General features: G+C 37.3%; 1 protein-coding gene across 1 annotated transcript in view; it reads right to left on the reverse strand.

Annotated features, from left to right (window-relative positions):
* LOC149528258 (alpha-mannosidase-like) overlaps nucleotides 1-20,920 on the reverse strand; it is a 230,329-nt gene that overhangs the window by 116,712 nt on the left and 92,697 nt on the right. The window contains exons 15-16 of the mRNA XM_089811810.1: nucleotides 20,169-20,385; nucleotides 19,836-19,963 (exon numbers count right to left, since the gene is read on the reverse strand). Coding sequence (XP_089667936.1) covers nucleotides 19,836-19,963; nucleotides 20,169-20,385 — 345 coding nt within the window. The remainder of the gene's footprint in view (nucleotides 1-19,835; nucleotides 19,964-20,168; nucleotides 20,386-20,920) is intronic.

A 20,920-nucleotide genomic window follows, 5' to 3' on the forward strand; every position in this document is an offset into this window, starting at 1 on the left:
GAGTGCGCCTAAGATAAGTCATGGAAGACCCTTGAGCCATCCTCTCTCCCTGTGTCTGAGGCTAAGCCTGAACCTCATCCTCATCCTCGTCATCATCCTCAACCTCACCCACATAATCCTCGTTATGAGACTGGGATCCATCACTCCTAGCCTCAAGGTCTTACACTCTATCTCCTTGCACTCTATCTCCTTGCGCTCTAGCCTCCTCAACTACCATCGCTCCTGCCTCAACCTTCCAATCCCCCTGATCTACCCACTCAAAATCTTCATCACTAAAGACAGGATCAGCCATCTATGTGTTCCACTCCGCATGAGGATCGACATTCTCTAATACAATCGGTGATGTATTGGTGCCAAAGATCTGTCTATGGCGAAGGCGAAGGTTGTAGTGAACAAAGACAAGATCATTTAATTTTTTCACTGCCAACCTATTATGCTTCTTTGAGTGTATGTGCTCAAATAGGCTCCAATTACATTCGCATCCTGATGCACTAGATGGCTAGCTCAAGATGCGAATCGCAATCCTCTGTAAATTTGGCACCTTTGTGCCAAACATCTCCCACCATGCATCTGAAACAAGAAAATTTTGAATCATATCAATAACTTTGAATTTATCAAATTAAAATGGTAATACTGTAATAGAATTACTATTAGAAATTAGGATGTGGAATCAAAGATTTTTAGTATTTACCAGGCATCAATTCTATCCTATTTTTCTTGCACAACTCCCGTGTAAATAAGTCCCCTTGAGCTTTCTTAAACAACTCAATCTCACGGACTATAATTGTTCCAACTGCTAAATCAGGTGACATTCTCTCTACAACATCGTAGAGGCCACTCCACACCTCATAATCAGCCTTGAAATGTGGGTTGAATTGGTATGTTGGATTAAGCAAGTAGGCGGCTGAATGTATAGGCCTGTGAAGTAGATTGTGCCAATGTCTATAAATGACATCCCATATAGGCCCATACCTATCTCGATTCTCTACAAAAAAATAGCGAATGGCCTCCTTCACTCTATCCATGTCCTCATAAATGTAGCTCATTGAGGGCTTCTCTCCATCAGCAATTCGTAGAAGAACAACAAGCGGCTTTACAAACTGCAATCATTATGAAAGTTGGAAGAGAAATAATCAGCTTTAAGTTTTTTCTTTAAAAAATGAATAATAATTTATAACATAATTTCATAAATAAAATAAAGTTGAAATGAGGACAAAAAGGAAAATTACCATCACAATATCAGCAATTGGTGTCAAAAAAAAACCTCATCAAAAACATGATCAGCTACAGCAATCCCTGCAGTGGTCTTTGCATATGATGATGCAATCCACTCCTCACTAATAAAAATGCATTTCAAATCTCCCTTTGAATCAAGCAAAGATTTCAATGTGAGAAAATTGGTTGCAAATCTAGTGACCCCTGGCCAAGACAACTCCTTTTGCTTATTGTGTTTCCTCATGAGGTTGAGGACCCATGTATGATTATATATAAATTTGCATACACTCCTTCCTCGCTCTATAATTGTTTTTATCCAAGGGAGTTTACCAAGATCCTCTAACATGAGGTCAATGCAGTGAGTAGCACAAGAGGTCCAAAATAAGTGAGGGTATCTCTCCATAAGAAGCTTTCCTATAACAACATAATTTGTTGCATTATCTGTAACTATCTACACCACATTCTTCTCACCCACGTCCTCTATCACTTCATCCATTATCTCACAAAGATATTCAGCATTGTTTGTTTTTCCTAAGGCATCAATTGATTTCAAAGAAACTGTGGCACCTGAAGAAAAAGAAACAAATTAATATAATGATTAATGATGAATCATAATTTATAAATTCATTATTTATAAACTTAATCACTTAAGTACAAGTTCTACTTTTAAATTCTTAATGTCTAAGACTCGAAGTACAATTACGGTTTACCTGATGAGGAGACAAGAAAGTTGAGGAGTGTTCTACTTCTTCTATCAATCCAACCATCAGTCATGATGGTGCAACCCTTCCTCTTCCACCCCTCACGCTGCTCCTTGATTTCAACTTCTACATCAGCCACCCTTTGGTTCAAAATAGAGCCTCCTAGCTCTTTAGCAATAGGGGCTTTGAACCCCGGACCACAAACAGCAACAGCATCGATTCCAATTTGCCAATAAGGGGACCTAAAACAAATAGAATAAAATTTAAAATTAAACAAATTAGTATATTATAAATAAATTTGAAAACAAAATACAAATTAAAATAAACAAAATAAGCATATTATTGTCTCTTGAAAGTTGAAAGTTGAAAGTTGAAACTTTGAAAGCAAGAGAAGACAAATTGAAATTTAAATAAATAAGTACCTTGCTGCATTGAATGAAATGTTGTTGTAGAGGAAGAAGTCTCCAAGTGTCAATTTTGCATAATCATGTTTCTTCTTGTTCCAACCCATGCCCTCAAGCAATGGTTGTGCACCTAGAGCCGCACGTGGAGCAAACATGGAATCAAGTGTCGATCTTTGCTTACGAATGCGAGGCCCAACGGTCACACTCGTAAAAGCAATGGCATCCATAGGTGGAGTAGGGGATAATGGAGAGCGAAAACTAGAAGATCCCTATTGGGCTAGTTGTGTCATTTCTTCATGTTGCTTCTTTTTCAATTATTTTTTCTCCATTTTTTCCTCTAGAAGAGTTTGCATGTCTCGCATAACATCTTGGGGTATATCTTTGCATTTTTTAACATCATGTCTAGGTATATTTGCTAGGTGATATTTCAATCTATTTATTCCTCCCCCATTATATGCTACACCACAATGCCAACATATAACAACTCCCTTTATGTGTCCCAGGATGGCATGTTTCCAAGCCCTATACCTTGCTATTGCACTTGGGTCTGCATTAGGGTTAAATGGAGGCCTAGTTCCACTTCTCTCACCCTGAGACATTATGTCAAATTTCAATGTGTTTGCTACTAGCCTACTGCAATATGAATGTAAACAAAATGAGAAGTAAAAAATAGTAGATAGTAGTAGACTAGTAGTAGAGACCAAACAAATTTAAACAAAATGAGAAGTAAAAATACTAAAAAATACGAATGTATAAAACATATTACAAAACAACACAGAGAAATGCAACTTGTAGCTTACTTTTTCAAATTTGCACAAAGTCAAACAATGGAAATGCAAGTTTGTAGAAACCTCCTCCAAATGCTCCCTTAAACTCCTCTCAATGCTTTAATGCAAGCTACAAAAATGCAAAAACCATTAGCAATCAATACGGGAGAGCCAACCGGTTTGCTGATTTCTCTCTCAAAACCCCAATATTCTTCTCTAACTCTTTCCTCTCTCTTGTGAGCATTAGCAAATGGTGGAATGACCTTTTTAGGTCAATAACATATTATAAGAACCAAAAAAGACAACATAAAACAATGCATTTTTTAATTTTTTGCTTTTTTCTTTCTTGGCCGCCGGCGAGAGTCCAAGGCTCGGGACTCAGCGAGTCTAGCAAGTCCTTGAACTTGGCGAGTCCGAGTGGACTCTGCCAAGACTCGGCCGAGTCCGAGTCCAAAGGCAAATTGCCTCGGAAATGGGGACTCTACCACGGACTCGCAAAGTCTTGGTCAGACTCGGCAAGTCTCATTACACTATGCATTAGTTCTATGGGAATGCATATATTTTTAAATCTTAATGTTGTGTTATTAGCAACTTAATATTATCAATGACATCTACAAGATGATGACATTTTCCCAAGATATGAAATCCAAAACAGAGTTTGTTAGTTTACACTTGCTTCTTAGATTATTGTTGTTGAGGCTTGGAATTTTCATCCTACTAAACTCACAGAAATGAACTAGAAATTTCAGTCAACATTGAATCACTCATAGGTAGTGGGCTTTTCCTATTGAATTGAGTGAATCGCTGGTTATGGGCCATCTCCTTATGATAATCACCTAAGCTCTGAATACTGAAACAAACTACACTTGAGGGGAAAAGAGGAAATAGCTGCAGAAAGAACACCTAAAAACTGAACCAAAGCTAACAAGTGATACACCAAATCTTGTGAATATTGAACACACAACTAATCATTACTAGTAAAATCCTTCTTGTAGACATAAACACTTTAATCCTATATAGGTTTGCATAAATATTTCAGAATAAGGTCCTAAACATGAGACTTAGGGAAAAACAAACATTCACATAACTATCTCAGAGTAAGAGACACGAACTATAGCCTGCAAATAAAAGTACACTACTACAACTAGGTAAGAGATGAGACAAAATAACAAGGAATCCTGAGATTCACTTTCTACTTCATCAATCACATATTCATACAAAGGTGTAGAAATGAAAGAAGGCTAGATTTCAAGAAGAAGCTAGCGCAAAAGATTCAGCTAATATGTGTTCCAAATCCAAATTGAGTTATAGAAAAATATCATAAAAACACTCAAGACCAAAGAGATATCACAAAATGTCTTCTCTGCATAAACAAAACTACCAACCAACATGAGTCGCAAAAGACTAAGTACAAACCCCTTTGGGGTTGAATCCATGAAAAAAGCCTTCAAAATAGGAATCATAACCACCAAAAAATGATGACTAATTGTCTCATAAACTCCACTAAGTCATTATGAAACCCATGACTCGTGTCAAACTACCCATAAAATGCTCCAACTAACCATAAAGACCTCTAAAGCGACTTGACAAAGTCAAATTCGACCACAAACTAACTCCTAACAATGCTCCTCAAATGACTTAGGCCATCAGCTAGACTTCAAGTCTGTACTTACTTCAAGAACACATGGCGAATTGATCTCTAAGTCAAAATCTCATAATTAAGGAGAAACTAACTTATAACCATCTAGTATTTGTATTTTGAAATAATAAACATTTATAAAGTGGTTTATAATTTAACACTTAATAAACTTATTTTACATTTATACGAATGCAAACACTAAAGTTTTAGGAAACAAACCCCCCTCCTCACGGATATAATATGAAACAAAAGATGGAAAAAGAAATAAATAAAATCACCCCACCAAAAATCTAGACTCCAAAACAACATATGGAAAAGAGTTGAGGGCAAACATATCTTACGCAATTACCCTAAAGATAATTCTCTTTTCATTATTTGATATTTCTGGAAGTTGGAATTGAAGGTCAACCTAGGGTTTCTGCATAAGGGCATTAGATCTGGGCTTTTTTACTGCTATTGTGACTCTTTTCTCATGCCGTGATTGAGTGTCTGCTTGCAATGTCGTTCATATGACTCTATTTTCAGCGTTCTTTTTGTGACTTGCCTCATGTCGTGGCTGAAGTTTTTGGTGGTGTTTGGAGCAAAGAAAAACATGGCCATGCCTTCATTTTCAACGTCATTCTTGATGAGAAACCCTTGCCATGACTACTTCTTTATTTGCTAGGTATCCTTGGAGTTTATTTTCTCTTCTAATGCATGTCATGCCAGAAACTTGGGCATTCAACGTCATTTCCCATCTTTTCCTTTCCGTTGTAAGTAAACTCTCTTTATTTTTTCTTTTTGGGCTTTAAAAATTGTAATGTGATCACTATTCTAAGAATTCTTCTTGAGGGTTTCGAATACATACGTCTACCATGATTTGGGTACATGCTTTTGTTGCAGATTTGAAATTACAATTTCCTTTCTTTAAAGAGTTAGCTTCTGCATTTTTCCATGGTTAACATTTTTTTTCAAAGAGCTTGTCTTTATATACTAACTCAAAGAACAATATAAACTTTTGTCTTACTTGCCATGACCTCATACAACTGAACTACGTTTGGATGCTTGATCAATTTCATTGTAGATATTGTTGTCGGTAAAATCTATATTGTAGCCAATGGGTAGAATAGTACCCGAATGGGCGCGTGACAGTTGAGTCACCCCTTCGGGAAAGTATATGTACACCGTCCAGAAGGGACTTGGAATCAATTATATCGAATATTGTAGTATCTTCTGTATACATGCGAATAATAAAAGGAATACTTTTGTGTTACATGTTCTTGTCTATTGTTTGAATGCATTAACAAACCGTTTACCCTATATGGTAAACATTTGGCGTCGTTGCCTATAAGGACCAAGTGCTATGAATGCCGAACACATTGAATAAAGATAGAAATAAGAATCGAGAAGATGACAACATACGTGTGGCATGGGAAATATTAAACCGCACATAGAAAAGAGACTGGAGGCACAGACTCCAACAACTCGCTGAGGGTACGGCATTGGTGTCACAGGAGTTGACCAGGGTACCATAGGAGCATTGATGAACAGAGTGTAGTCAGCAAGTTGATCAAGCGAGAGGTTGATAGAAGAAGCCTGAGAAAGGCAAAGGGTGGTCGAAGGAACAAAGGAAGAATTGGAAAACAAGTGTATGCCAAGGGGGAAACCGAACGGAAGGGAAAGGACTATGCAGCTCTAAGTGTCAAAGGAACACGAGCGTGGGGTGAACTCTTCGTCCCTGATAAACCTAACAAGCAAATATAGTTTGGTTGAAACAACCAAGTCCTTGAGGAAGCCTTCATGCCACTTAAGAATGTAGATGTCCGTAACATGAGTGTTTAGAGTGATACAGGAGTATAGAACAACACGGGTACAGATAGCAGTGCACAACAAAATAAAGGAAGGGTACTGATGGCAGGTCCAAAGGAAAAGTTACCAAAGTTCGACAGGGATAGCACGGCTGACCCAAGTAGACACTGCAAAACTTGCAAAACAATTTGGACAGCGAATGGAGAAAATGACCATTACGAATAGGCAAGGCGATTTCCAACCACCTTACGAGGTATAGCAATCCATTGGTTTTCGGACACCGATCTAACAAAGCTAACCACATGGGAAAACATAAAGAAGGAATTTATTACAGAGTTTCAACTGCTACGAGACGACACCGAGATAGTAGTAGAAATCTACACCACAAAACAAGGAAGAAATGAAACAGTACATGTATATGCTAGAAAACTAAAAGAATTAGTAAATAAAATGAAAAGTAAGCCAGCAGACGGGCTGAAAAAGAGATGGTTCATAGGACTACGCTCGGAGTTAAAAAGGAAAATGAAGATTGTACCGCCATCATCATACACTGAAATGTACAATCAAGCGATGGACTTAGAGAGTGAATAAAAAACGAAAAAGAAGAAGAAAAGCAGATCATCCGACTCGGATGAATCCTCTTCTGAGGATAGCAGAAGTGATGAAAAGGGCAGTAAGAAGGTCTGAGCTCTCCAAAAGGATATGATCAGAATGATGAAAGAGTTTAAGAATATACAGAAAGGGAATAACCAAACTAAAGAAAACGAGCTATGGTACACAGAATGCAAGACAAAAGGTCACATTAAGGGATCCTGTCTGAAGAATCAGTTATGTGATATTTGCCAAATTGCAGGACATTCCACAAAGGAATGCCCGTTCAATATTGTTAGAAGTTGTAATCTTTCCTTGGTGTGTTTATAAACCAAGGTTAGACCTCCTTTCTTATTGTTATAATATATTAGGATATAAGCCAAGGTATCCTAATATATTTCTTTTTTGTCCTTTTTCCACTACACCTTATTTTGTCATCTAGTGGAATATGTGAAGACAAATATATATTGTAATTTGTAATTTAGATTATTCCTCCTTAAGAGGAATCTCACACTTGGCCTCACACACTTATGAATGGTGGCATTCATAGACATGGGAGTTACATTCTAACTCCTCTCTCTCATCTCTATTTAAGAGATGACCCTCTTCTCTCATTTCTCAATGAGTTTTCTTCCTCTTAACAATTACTGTATCAGCGATTGCTCTCTTTCTCTCTTTCTCTCTCTCTCTCTTCCTTCTTAGGCTTTTCATGCCTCATTCATAATGTCACAAGGGGTTTTCTTTGCTTTCCCCTTTCCAAATATCTTGTCTCATGGTGTTGGAGCTTGAAGCTTTCTCTCTCCTATTTTATGGTAATATCTTTTCATGCATTTACTCACTTAGATTCTTTCCTGGTATTGCTTATTTACAGATTTCTTTTTCCATTTCTAAAAAATATGAAAACAAAAGGGCATCAACAAGTGCTCCTAACACAGGAAGCATCCACATCAGGAGGGAATGGAATCAAACAATAACGGTGCCACCTTGGGTGGGTATAGAAACAACAGAAGGGGACAAAACAACAACACCAACATCAACAATAATAACGATAATAATGATGCGAACGGCCAACCGATGGTTCAATGTCGGGCATGCAACTTGTGGAGCCACTTTGCACAAAACTGTACAACGACGAACACACCATAGTTGTTATGCAGATGGTGTGGTCCTGGAGACCATGAAGATGCCATGTGCCCAAAATCAAAATCAGGAGTGAATTTGATCAGCATCAAATCGAGAACGGACGAAGAGGAAATCCTAGCAATTACATGTAAACAGGCAAAGCTGTACCAAAACCCAACAGAAGAAAAGAAGAGACTAGAGGAAGCATGGGCAGAATTTGAAACGGAGATGCAAATAGAGAAATTGCAAACGAAGAAGGGGGACACTGCGGGTACCTCAATGAGGAACTATGCAGAACAGAACATCATAAGGCGGATATTACAAATTGAAGTACCAGTAAAATTAAATGATCTGATCCTCATAATGCCCCAACTACGAACAACACTCACAAACATGGCTCTAGCTACTAAACTACCAGAAGAACCTAGGAAGGAGAAGGGAAGCGGAACAAGTGCAGCAAACCCAATGCTGCTAGCCCTCACATCAGGAAGGCATCCAACGGTCGTAGAAATGGGTATATTAGGAATGATCCTCTCAGACACAACTGTGGATGGAGGTTCAGGGGTAAATGTCCTACCAGAGGATACCTGGAAGAAGTTGGGACAGCCGACGTTGTGGCCACCCACGTTCTAATTGCTAACTGCAGACCAACATGGCATTAAGCCTCTAGGGATCCTGATGGCACAACCAGTAACGATTGAAATACAGTTGTTCCTACTCGAGTTTGTAGTCATCCCGCTAAAAAGAAGGGGATATGACGCCATTTTGGGAAGAGGATGGCTCGTACAAGCAAAGATTAAACATAACTGGAAGAAGACTATGCTATCAATGGAGAGCAGAGGATGGAGATTCGTTATTGATTTACACACACAAATGGTGGTTGAAGAAGCAAGATCGTCCAATTCAGAAGGAGAGGACAAAGGGAAGAAGCAAATCGAACCAAATGAGGAAGGAGTCCTACGGTTGGAAGGTGGATCAAAGGACGATGATCTGGATTTATTAAACAGACTATTTCCCTGGCAGATGGAGGATTATGGACTCTTCCAAAGTTGCAACATACTAATGATAGAGGAAGAACGCAACGGGAATGGATTTCCAAAAGAATTTAGGAAAATAAAAGCAGGGAACACACAGCTGGATGAAACACCTGCATATGTATTCAATAAGGAAAAGCCAATAAACTATGAAGAGGCCACAATATAAACCATGAATCTGGGAGATGATACTGAACCAAAGAACATACTAGTGGGAGATAACTAGAATCCAATATTAAAAACAGCTGCATTTAAAATAGTACTGCCTTTTAGGAAAGCAAAGCAAGTACATTGTACGGACAAGCGCCAAAAGGAATTTTAGTCGTACGGGCACATGTGGAGTAGAGTAGAAGGGAGTACATTCGCCATAAAACAAGGTCGTACGGCCTATCAGGAGCATAACCAAGAAAGGAAGGCAATAAAGAAAAACAAAATACTATACGACCTAGGAAGGATGCTGTATGGCCAAGCAAAAGATGGCAAGAAATCACAGGGATCCACCGTACGGCCAAACAAGAGAAGATATTGTACATGACACACTATATACAGCTCAACAAGGGAATAAGTATCACCATACGAGTAATAACCAACTAGTGAATTGGACCGTACAGACTAAATAACACAAGTTAATGCACCGTACGGCCTTAAGGAAATCACATACTGTACGGCAATTTGTATGTTCAAGAAAGATTGTACCAAAATCCAAAGAGAGCTTTGACCCATGCAAAGGAGAGAAGAATACACCGTACAGCTGGAAATTTGCAGGAAGAGACCTGGAGGTGCACCGTACAGCTGAAGAGAGTAACACAATTATCATACGGAAGTCCATATGGCCTGGGAAGAGCACAATATGACCAACTATAAAAAAAAAACATTGTCATACGGCTTGGTATGGTGAGCATAAACCAAGCGTGAGCATACCGTACGGGCCGTACGGACTAGCAAGAAGAAGCAGAGGTCAGTCTGAAGGAGAGGTTATAGTACTGTACGGTCTGTAAGGATACCGTACACTGTACGATTATTAGGAGAGGAATAAATCCCGTATGGACCAGGAGGGAAACATACGGATATGGAGTATGATCACCGTACAGCCTTGATTAGCATACTTTGTGGTGATCATACAAACTACTTGTAGAGGTAGTACATTGTGTAGCCGTACACCGCATAGTATTAGCAGCGAGGTTGTAACATAACATAGAGAGACCACTGTACGGACACAAAAGAAAGGCGATAGTCAGAAAGAGTGTGAGATCGGAAGAAAATCACAGAAATGTTGTGTTCCATGGACTTTTGTGTAGGTTTGAGAGTGTTAATTTCGTCTTGGTGGCAGGGGTGCTGCCCCTCGACAACAGAGCAATAAAATTATGGATGCTCGACGAGAAGGCAGTAGTCGATGCAGTAAATGGGTCGAAGTTGAAAATCTACCATGAAAGAAATAACGCACCTTTTTGGATGAACAATTGAGAGACAATATAAAAACAGTAATTATTAATGTATATATGTAAATAATAATAATAATGTAAAATTGTATAGAGCAGTGATAAGAGAGTAAACTGAAGGCCATACAATGCACAGTACGGTTGGAAGACTTGTCTGCAGAAGATAACAATACAATACGGCCATCAAAAAAAAAAGGAGACTATAATAAATGTCATTGAACAAAGAAAGATATTCATTGGAGAGCAGAGAGTATCTTGAGCAACAAACATTTGAAAGACACTGTACGGACCATACGGACATAAAAGGCAAACACCATACGGCCCGAACAAAAGTCATTTGGAGGGAGTTAATGCGTATGGACATAAAAGACAAAGACAGAGGAGTTTTGTACAACCGTACAGACAAAGGGAGAGAGACACATGGTGATAGAAGGGAAACAATTAGAATACCGTATGGCAAAGGAGAAGGTACTATATGGCTAGTAGAGGCAAAACATGCGGATACAAGGATATGGGAACTTAGCAAATGTTGCAATAAACTGTACGGCACGCAAGAAGGCAGAGACCGTACGGACACAAATGCACTATCTGTGAAGGAGAAAGCATCATACGACCTTTTGTATGGCAGAGGATAAAATATAGGGCCGTACAGACATACAAGAGCATTACTGGGAGGATGAAAGTACTGTAGGCGTATGGAGGAGCAATTAAAACAACAGAAAGACATGGAAGCAGCCATATGAAGATATTTCGTACCAACATATGGCTCAAGGAAAAAAAACATCAAGCACCGTACATTATCAACATACATGAAAGTGAAAAGTGTCAATGTTGTACAACCGAAAAAGAGAAGCCCAGAAGAGCAAAATTGGACTGTACGCCCAGGAGTTGAAAGAAGAAGTGGTTGTACAACCCTTGCAGGATCGATGGGAGAATGAAGAAAGCATTACCGTACGATCAGTCAGAGGGTTGCAAATGACAGAACGGCCATTATTAAAATGAGGGTAGGGGTGACTGATAGAAGGGGACAGGAAGTGTTTTAAAAAAAAAATGACGACAAATCAAAACAATTGAGAATGGAAAACATATGGTACCGAAAGGAAAGACATAAATAGGTAACAAAGAAAACATAAGCGGTTGGCAAAAAGAGTGTGGGATTGGAAGAAAATCACAAAAATGGTGTGTTCCATGGACTTGTGTGTGGGTTTGAGAGTGCTAATTTGGTCTTGGCGGCAAGGGCACTACCCCTCAACCCCACCCTGTATCGTGACAGGGAGCGTGTTTGGGGCTCTGCCCCGAGACCTCACTAAGAGCTATGCCCCCTAGAGCCCCAGTCAGTGCAATTATCAGTCATGGCAAATGTGACTAGTTGATGAGACCTGGACCTGTTGCAGGCATAGAGTGTCTGTGTGCCAGAGGTGGAGAGAGCATTGGAGCAAGCCTTTCGAGAGGGGTGATACACTTTGAGGCACTCGGAGTAGGTGTTGGATGTGAGACTGTCTTGGTGGATGCATAGAGAGCTCGGAGGAGATGACCATCCAATTGGAAATAGTAGAGAAACACTTGGCTCAGCATGCCCAAGAGTGGAAGCAGAGAAGGCGGAACAAGTAGCTATCAAGGTCAGATTGGCTAGGGAGACAACATTGTGTTAGCAGAGGCTATAGATGCAACGTGTTTTTGAGACCAGTTTGGTGCAAGCACGAGAGAAATGTGAAAATGGTGTGACAGAAAAAGATTTATACTATTATAGTTAGTCACAGTTAGTATATTCTATTTTGCTAATCTGTCTCAGATATTTTGTAATTGTCGTCCGGAGACAACTTTTCTTTTTGGGGGGATGATGTTGTCAGTAAAATCAATATTGTAGCCAACGGGTAGAATAGTATCTGAACGGGCGTGTGACAATTGAGTCACCCCTTTGGGAAAGTATATGTACATCATCTGAAAGGGACTTGGAATCAATCATATCAAATATTGTAGTATCTTCTGTATACATGCGAATAATACAAGGAATACTTATGTGTTACATGTTCTTGTCTATTGTCTGAATGCATTAATAAACCATTTATCCTGTACGGTAAACAAATATCTCCCACTTTATCCTTGGGCAAAAATAAGAAGCCATCAACACTTTTTTCAGAGTCTTCTTTTCTTCATCTAGGCTCATATTTTTCATGCATTTGGCCATGAGTCATGACTTTGTCGTCGATTTGTCAATGAAAGCTACAGATTTATTTTTATAAACAAAAGAAATAATCATTCCTTGCAAGGATTTCATGAAAATTTCTTCTTCTTGTTACATTTTCGTGGGGATTGGTCCTTTTTCCTGCTTGTGGGTTTTACCAAAGACCTCCTTATTCTTGAAGCTTGAGCTCCTTGTTGTATTTGCACTTGACTGTTGCTTCTAAAAATTGCCTCTCATAAACTTATGAGGGCCGCTGGTAGGTCTATATAGTTTCTCTGTCTATAGTATCTTTCACATGATTTGTTTTCTCAAATTTCTAAGTTGATGCATTGTTTGACCTGTTTGCTATCATGAATCATTTCCAGAATTTAACAACTTTTCTCCTAAATACAGTCCAATGACATGGCTATATCAACATTTCCAATTTACATGTTCATTGCGTTCTGTAGCTTTTGCTGATATATAATGTAACCATAGGCTTTTGGTAGAAGCTTTGTATTTTACTTATGCTCTCTAACAAGCCCCTGCTGTTGCAAGTCTCCATTATCACTTGGTAAATGCAGATCTCCTGTATCTTGCTTTGCTGATTTGAACTTATAACCGTTTGTGTTCCTCTTTCTATATGGCTAAAAACTGTTGTTTTACAAAAAACAATTGCTCATTAATTTTCTTATACAAACAGTTATTTACTTTTTAGACTACTGAAATACAACTTATTTATTTTGATAACACTGTAGCTTGTAGAAATAACATCTCCCTGATACTTTTGACTGTACATCTTTGACCTTGCTTGTAACAAATTTACAGGTGTATTCTGGTTACAGCACTCATTGTCCCTTCATGCATGATTAAAGATCGGCTTGTTGTCATAAAACCTTTGTATGGTTATCATGCATTCCACCTAGCTGTTCACTTATTTCTGTTGCAAAATGTTGAAGATTTTGTAACGTGCATTTATTATACCTTCTTGTTTTGTAACTATAGCATTCCAACCTGATGATTCTGAAAATCATGTTTTACTCTGAAGCTTTTTTCTGTAGCTCTTCTTCTTCAGCACACTCGCACTTGTTTGAATGCTTTCACCTGAAATCTTCATTCTTATCTAATATATTTTGAAACAAAAGTTTTCAAACTATAATCACTTGTCCCTTTAATGTTAGCTTTTCTAAAACTGAACTTGTTGAAGCATATCTATTGCAGAAGTTAAAGGTTTCATAAATAAATATGTCCCTTTAACACTTCTATTATACTATCCTGGATTAGCTACATTAGTTCTACCTCTAATAGGTACGTCGAGCTCAATAACCCTCGTGGGAGCCTACGGTTATGTCCGCATACCTATTACAGATAAAACACTACACAGGAAACAAACATGTTAGTAATAAAACATTTGATCTAACTATTTGCCTCTATTGTTGTTGGTAGATATTTCTGTTTTATGCAAGTACATGTCATGATGGTAACATAGAATATTTGCACGAGGTAAGATGTTTCCATCATTTCTTACATCCATTGGATCTACCACATTTTCCTATAAATGCAGGACTTAGAGACTTGGAGGAGATGGAGTTCGGGGCTACGGACCAGCGGGATTGGAGCAGCAGAATATGACCAATCATTACAGGCAATGATTGGTGCCCTATGACCTTCTCTCATTCTAGGTTCCTTTTATTCATGTTATTTACTTTCATAGAATAGAGTCATGTATTAGTAGACTAGGGGCCACTCTCATGGTCAATTGTGTGAGAGGATTTACTTTCAGCATTAATTTCATTTCAGTTTTATAAATATCAATTGTATTTATCGTGGTGAATAATACAAGGACTTTTTTTACTCTATTCTTTCACTCTAAATGAAATATGGTTTAGAAGTTATAACATGAGCTGAAAGCAATAAAAATGTATAATTGTACTTTCACTTAATCATTTTTTTAGAATGGAATTTTAACATATGTTAAAATTAAGTAACAATTGCTTTAGAGGATTGATTTGGTTTTAATATATAATTGCAACAGGTTCAAGAGAAGTTGAAAATTTGGCATCTCAAGTAGGAAACAAAAAATAATTTCTCCTAAGGAACATAAAGAAAACTCCATATTGCTATAAAAGGTCTATATATTTGTCTTCAATTTTGTCAATTCAAATCCTTACATTCAAACAAACTAACCCTTAAGAACTTATACAAGGAAAGGAGAAACTCTCCTCCTTCTACCATATCCACAATTATTTCTACTGATATGAATTGTAATGTCCCCATTTTTTACAAGTCTATGCAGTTAATGTTGTTTAGTTCATCATCTCGACCCTTGTGAGCTGACAAGGTGATTTGGAGGTCTTGGGTGCAGACTTACTACTTTTAGTAAATCTATTTTTGATAGTTTCCATTTTCGGCAGTACTGTGGGTGGCTTTGGCAATTGGGCATCCCCTATAGTGGATGTGGTAGATAATTGCATGAGCTCTTATTTATTGATTAATTATTAAAGTTGCATTATTGTAATAATGATATTAAGAGATATTACCAAAAGAGTTGAGTTGGAAAGTTTCAAGAGCTGAATTCTTTTGGGAAACTTTCACAATTTCTGAAGTTGAGTTCTTTTGGAAACTTTGTCAACAAGGCATTATAAATATGAGCTCATTTCATTAGGAAAAGCACACTTGGATATTTATTTTCTTTTGTTGCCTTTATGACTTTTCTGAATTCTGAGGTTGTATTGGCAATTGTGTTGAGGTATACATTTGGCTATTTCTCTTACTGTTCATACTGTGCCTAAGGAGAATTTACTGCTGAAGTTTATTGAGTGAGTTGGTGTAGGAATTGATGTTAATATTGAAACCTATAGGAGGTCGATCAGAGTTTCACAGGGCTGGAGTTAATTATCAGGCACCGATCAAATGTCAATTTCAATCGTGCTTCGTAAAGGGATGTCTGGGTGTCTTTCCTAAGGGCAGATATTCTATTATTTCTCACCTGCAATTTACTTCTTGACCTTTCGTTTTACATCTGAGGCCAGTGCCAATGTCTGAAGATGTTGCAATTCATTTCAAGGGCCCAACATTCATTTTACAAGACCTGCTAACTCCCTTTCTGGACCTGTGTTTCAATTCTGAGCTGCATTCATAGTGGGCTGCAGTTGTACGGAAAAAGCCTGAGGATTCAAGGTTTCAAGCCTGCAATTTATTTTACAGACTTGCAGCCAGATCTATGTGACTTGCATGTAACTACTGGAGGCTGCATTTTTGTTAGAGGAAGGTGGCTATTCTTATGAAGTCTGAAATCTGAGACTTTGGGCCAACCAGCTTGCATATATAATCAGATTCCACATTGTTAATTTGTAATTATCAATGCACAATCAAAGTTTAATAATTACATAATTTCCATTTGGCATCGCTTGCATTTCCTGTCAGTATTTTTTCCTTTGTAGTATATATTATTCATTAATCCAAAGTACAACAGGCTATTAGAATTAATGTCAGTAAACTCTTAAGGGTTGGCCTAGCGAAACTTAATCATTCTATGTTTGAGGCATTGGTGGGTTGGAGTTAGTTAATTGCTTGTTAATTTGATGGTGGAGTAGTGTTCTTGTTAAGTTGACCTCTGAAGTGTTTGACAAAAAATAACAAATCATTCATTTAACTCAAAATTAGCATTTATCCGATCTATAGCCTGTTGGGGTTATTACATGAACACCCAACAATCTAGGAACGAAAGCAATGTGATTATCAGCTATGATGAGTAGATTAAGGTAAAAGAAAGCCCTCTCTAGGTTGTCACTACTACTCGAGACAGAGACCAACAACAATGGCACTATGCATAAGGCTGAGCTATCATGTAATGTCCATTCTACATTTACTGTCACATCTAGCATGTTCAGCTCATTCGTCATGCAACATCCAAGGGTTTTTAACACAGCTAATTTGATAAGTAAATAAGCCTTTTACCCTGTAAGAAAGTAAAGTCCGCCAAGATAACTAAAAGGGGGGGGGGGGGGGGGGAGATTTTGAATCAGTTATCTGATCAAAACAACTTTTATTATCCTTGTTAGCTCTGAGTTATGTGATCAACATAAAAAGAAACCATAAGAAGATAATCATACACAATAACACCAGATATGTTTGTTAGCATGAATGCTGATGGTACTCCTTTAGGGGAGTATCCTAAGCATTGTTAAAGCAAGTTGGAAATTGTTATCATGACTATATTTGTCATTGTGTAATGACCCTGCTCAAATCTGATCTCAAAATGCTGATAAAGGCTCAAGGAATTTCATCAAACACTTTGCATACAAGGGTCATATGACTGATATAAATTTCAGTTTGCTCTAATAACTTATAACAGCACTTGTGATTGCAAGTATTGCTTTTAAGTTCACTTCTAAATAATTCTATCAAACACCTAGGATGCTTATGCAAATCTTTTATATCCTTTCTATGCATAATAATGAATTCTAACATCAAACTAACCACCTACAGCCAAGTGACTTTCCGTCATACAATTGGCATACATCCTCATACAATATTAAAATGATCATTACAATAATATATAAGTCCCAAAGGATGACACTTAATTTGTAATGCTATCTTTCCTATAATGATGACAATGAAAAAGATGCCAAGACTCTTGGCTTACATCCACAAAAATAATGCTTAAATCTGATACAAACTTTCACCTACAGCCATACCTTCTAATATGCATCTAAATGATATGAAAAATGCATGAAATATCCAAGGAAACATGTAGCTTGGTGGCGCCTTGAGTCCCCAATGAAGAGGCAAGCAATTTAATAATTCTCTTCAAATTTGGTATACAACAACACCAAATTTGCATCCACAGAATCAGAATAGTATTATGAGAATTCAATTTGCAAAATTCATCATCAAACATTGATGATTCAAATTGCCAAATGAGGAATCAATCCTCAAACCCTAGCCATTTCTCACAGCCAAGAAACTTAATAAATTTTCATCAAATGAACAATGGATATCTTAGAATGAGCTCTCAAGTCCCTTTTTATTCTTTCTTGTGAGAGCTCAAACACAATTCTTACCAATGTGGGATAGAAAAATATACTTTTCTCTTTTAATAATTCATTTACTCCAATACTTTAAATTAATCCCTAGGCTTAGGCTTCCATGAATTAATTAAATAAATGGCCCATTCCCATGATGACTCAACCCTCAACTTAAGTGAAATTATAAAGTTAAATTATAACTTTATAATAAGCCATTTAATGATTTAATAATAATTTGGCCACCAAAATAATAATAACTCCCAAAATACTTATCATTTTAATATGTCGCCTGAAATAGGAGTCACACCTATTATTTCTTCATGTGACCAAATGAACTTTCCAAAAATAGAAAGGGTCCTTCTCGATCAATATCAAACTTACTATTAATAGTAAACATGGCAAAACTATAGCAAATGAAGTCCGAATGACGCCAAACGAATGCCAAAGCATAGGATACTAAATCCTGAAGTAGATGCCCACTGAAAGAGACCCTCTGTCCATCCTCATTAGCCTACAAGGGTCACATGATAGGCTAATCCCAAGAGCTTGAAAAAAAATGGGGACATTACACATTGATGTCAACATAGCAGTATTTATGAGAAGACTAGCAGAGTAGCAGACAGAGAATGAGGTCGTAAGGACAAAGAATTGATGATCAGGTCAAGCACGGTTAAGGACGTGTTCTACACTGTGTCTTGATGACGAGGTTAACTACACATCAAGTAAGCCAAAGCCATGCAAAAGATATGCCTGATTTACAGATAGCATTATACAAACAAAGTATCTGAGAAGCAGTTTCTGATGAATGGATTGTATCTCCTAACAGAGATAGAATCGTGTTATCCGAGGTTAGATAGTGACAAAAGATAGTCAGATGATGATGCCAGCGAGTGCGCAAGGTATGAGGTCGCACGTGTGAGAAATTGTAAAGATTGTGAGCCAATAGTGTTGTGTAATTTCAATATGATTAATTATCTTAATGTGGTCCTATTATAATTAATTGGGAAACCCACATCAACCAAAACAATCTCCTGATTAGTGGACAATCACTATTATTAGGAACTTTTTCCCTCATTTGAGAACTGGCAAATGCTTCTAGATAGCCAAGGAGACATGTAAACAAGTTAGATAAGAACCTGAGTTGTCAAATGTCTGCTGGCCAGAGCATATGAGATTTTGCATAAACCCAGAAAACATCTGAGATCTTAAAATCTCTCTTTTGCTCCCTTTTGTCCCTCATTGCATTTACACACAGACTTGTATGGTCTCTCTTTTGATAAATCTGCTTGTATCTTCTATTCTCTAAAGCTTAATTGTGTACTTTTGTTTTTAACAGTTTTAATACACTTGATAACTGTGCATTGGCCCTTGTTTTCTACCCCACTTGCACGTACTCGCAAAGGGCTTCAAAAATTTACTTTTTACCTGTTACTTCTATTATGATATTCTCATTTCCATTATCAAAAAACAAAAATCCTGTCAATGAAAATGTCTAAGAACTAGTTCTGTCTGACTGAAGACAAATAAAAGGAGGACAACAAGAGTTCCTCACAACAAGGAAACAGAGAAGATAAATTTAGATCTACCACGCAGACAAAAACTTTAAAGACAGAAAATCACATTACAATAACTCTTGGTGAGGAATGAAAGGCTGCAACTGAGCAGAAAGCCAACGATGCTGACACACTACAGAGCATGGTAAATAGAAATGCTAAATAGCATACGATTCACTTCAAACAGCAAATAAAAATAAAATGTAATTATTTGAACTCTTGCACTGATATTCCTGAATATTAACAAGGATTTGCAGTATAGTCTTATTCTTCATAATGTGTTAAGATTGAATCAAATATCGTTACAGGTTACCTACTCCATTTAATATAAAAAAATTATGACGTCCAGCTTCATTCAATTGGGACAAAGAAAAATCTAATAACATACATTATTATGATGATTTCTGATCTCCTTCAGCAGCCCTGTAGATTTTGAAAATGCAAGCTGAATCCTTGTTGATTCCACAATTATTTCTCCATTGATATGTTCTGGCTTCATTGACAAAGTTCCTGTGGCTAATTTCCAAACAAGCACACATGAATATGAAATGAATGCAATGCTCCATATTTTAATATGTGAATAAGAAGAAACCCGTCCAGATTTTGTTGAGGTTTAATAATATCTGCAGTGCACCTGTTCATAGTGAAGCAAATAAAACATAAACTATACACGGAAAAAAATGCGAGCAGTATATTTCAAATACTCATATTAATCACTTACCAGAAAATCCATCCTTCACAGATTTTAGAAAATAGACAGTATAACCGAGAGGAGGAATTGAAGCTTCAAAATATAAATTAAACAAAGGCCCAGCTTGAACTGCAATGTCCTGTGTGTAGAAATCACGTACTCTTCTGGTTGCTGGATCAACTGGCACAATCTGAGTCTGAAGTTTGTTGCCAATGGAATCCAATACTTCCAAAGCTGAATTCGTTACCTGCAGCCAGAATCAACGTTAAAAAGTGAATGTTGATGTCACAAACTAATTATCTCTTCATAATCAGTCGTTAACTATGGTAATAACTATAGTCTATAAGTATTGGCTCTCTCAAGTCCACTCAACATCCTGCATGGTTGGATACTATATATAGAAATTATGCGTTTTGGAAAGGAATACTTTCAAGAATCTTATCAGGATACCAATGTTCTTTCCGGTTTCTGTAAGACCAAGTTCCATTAGAGTAAAAGATAAAAGAAATAAAAATGGCAGCAGCTATGGTGCGTGAATAAATTTTAAGGTACGGTTTACATGCCAAGTATGAAATTTCTTATAACTGAGGTCTAACATTCAAGAGTATTTAAGAAAGTTGATTGCGCTCTCAGTATCAGACTCTATTAGGTACAAAAACCAAGCTACAATCAAATATAATTCTGAAAGTGACAAAACAACCTATTTCCTCAGTTTACCACCTTGCTCACTTCAATTTTTGAATTTTGAACATCGCATATTGTTTCTTCAGCACAAATGTGTG

The sequence above is a fragment of the Cupressus sempervirens genome, chromosome 11 (assembly GCF_028749045.1).
Source record: "Cupressus sempervirens isolate cs-2001-9-10 chromosome 11, ASM2874904v1, whole genome shotgun sequence".
Taxonomy (NCBI): Eukaryota; Viridiplantae; Streptophyta; class Pinopsida; order Cupressales; family Cupressaceae; genus Cupressus; species Cupressus sempervirens.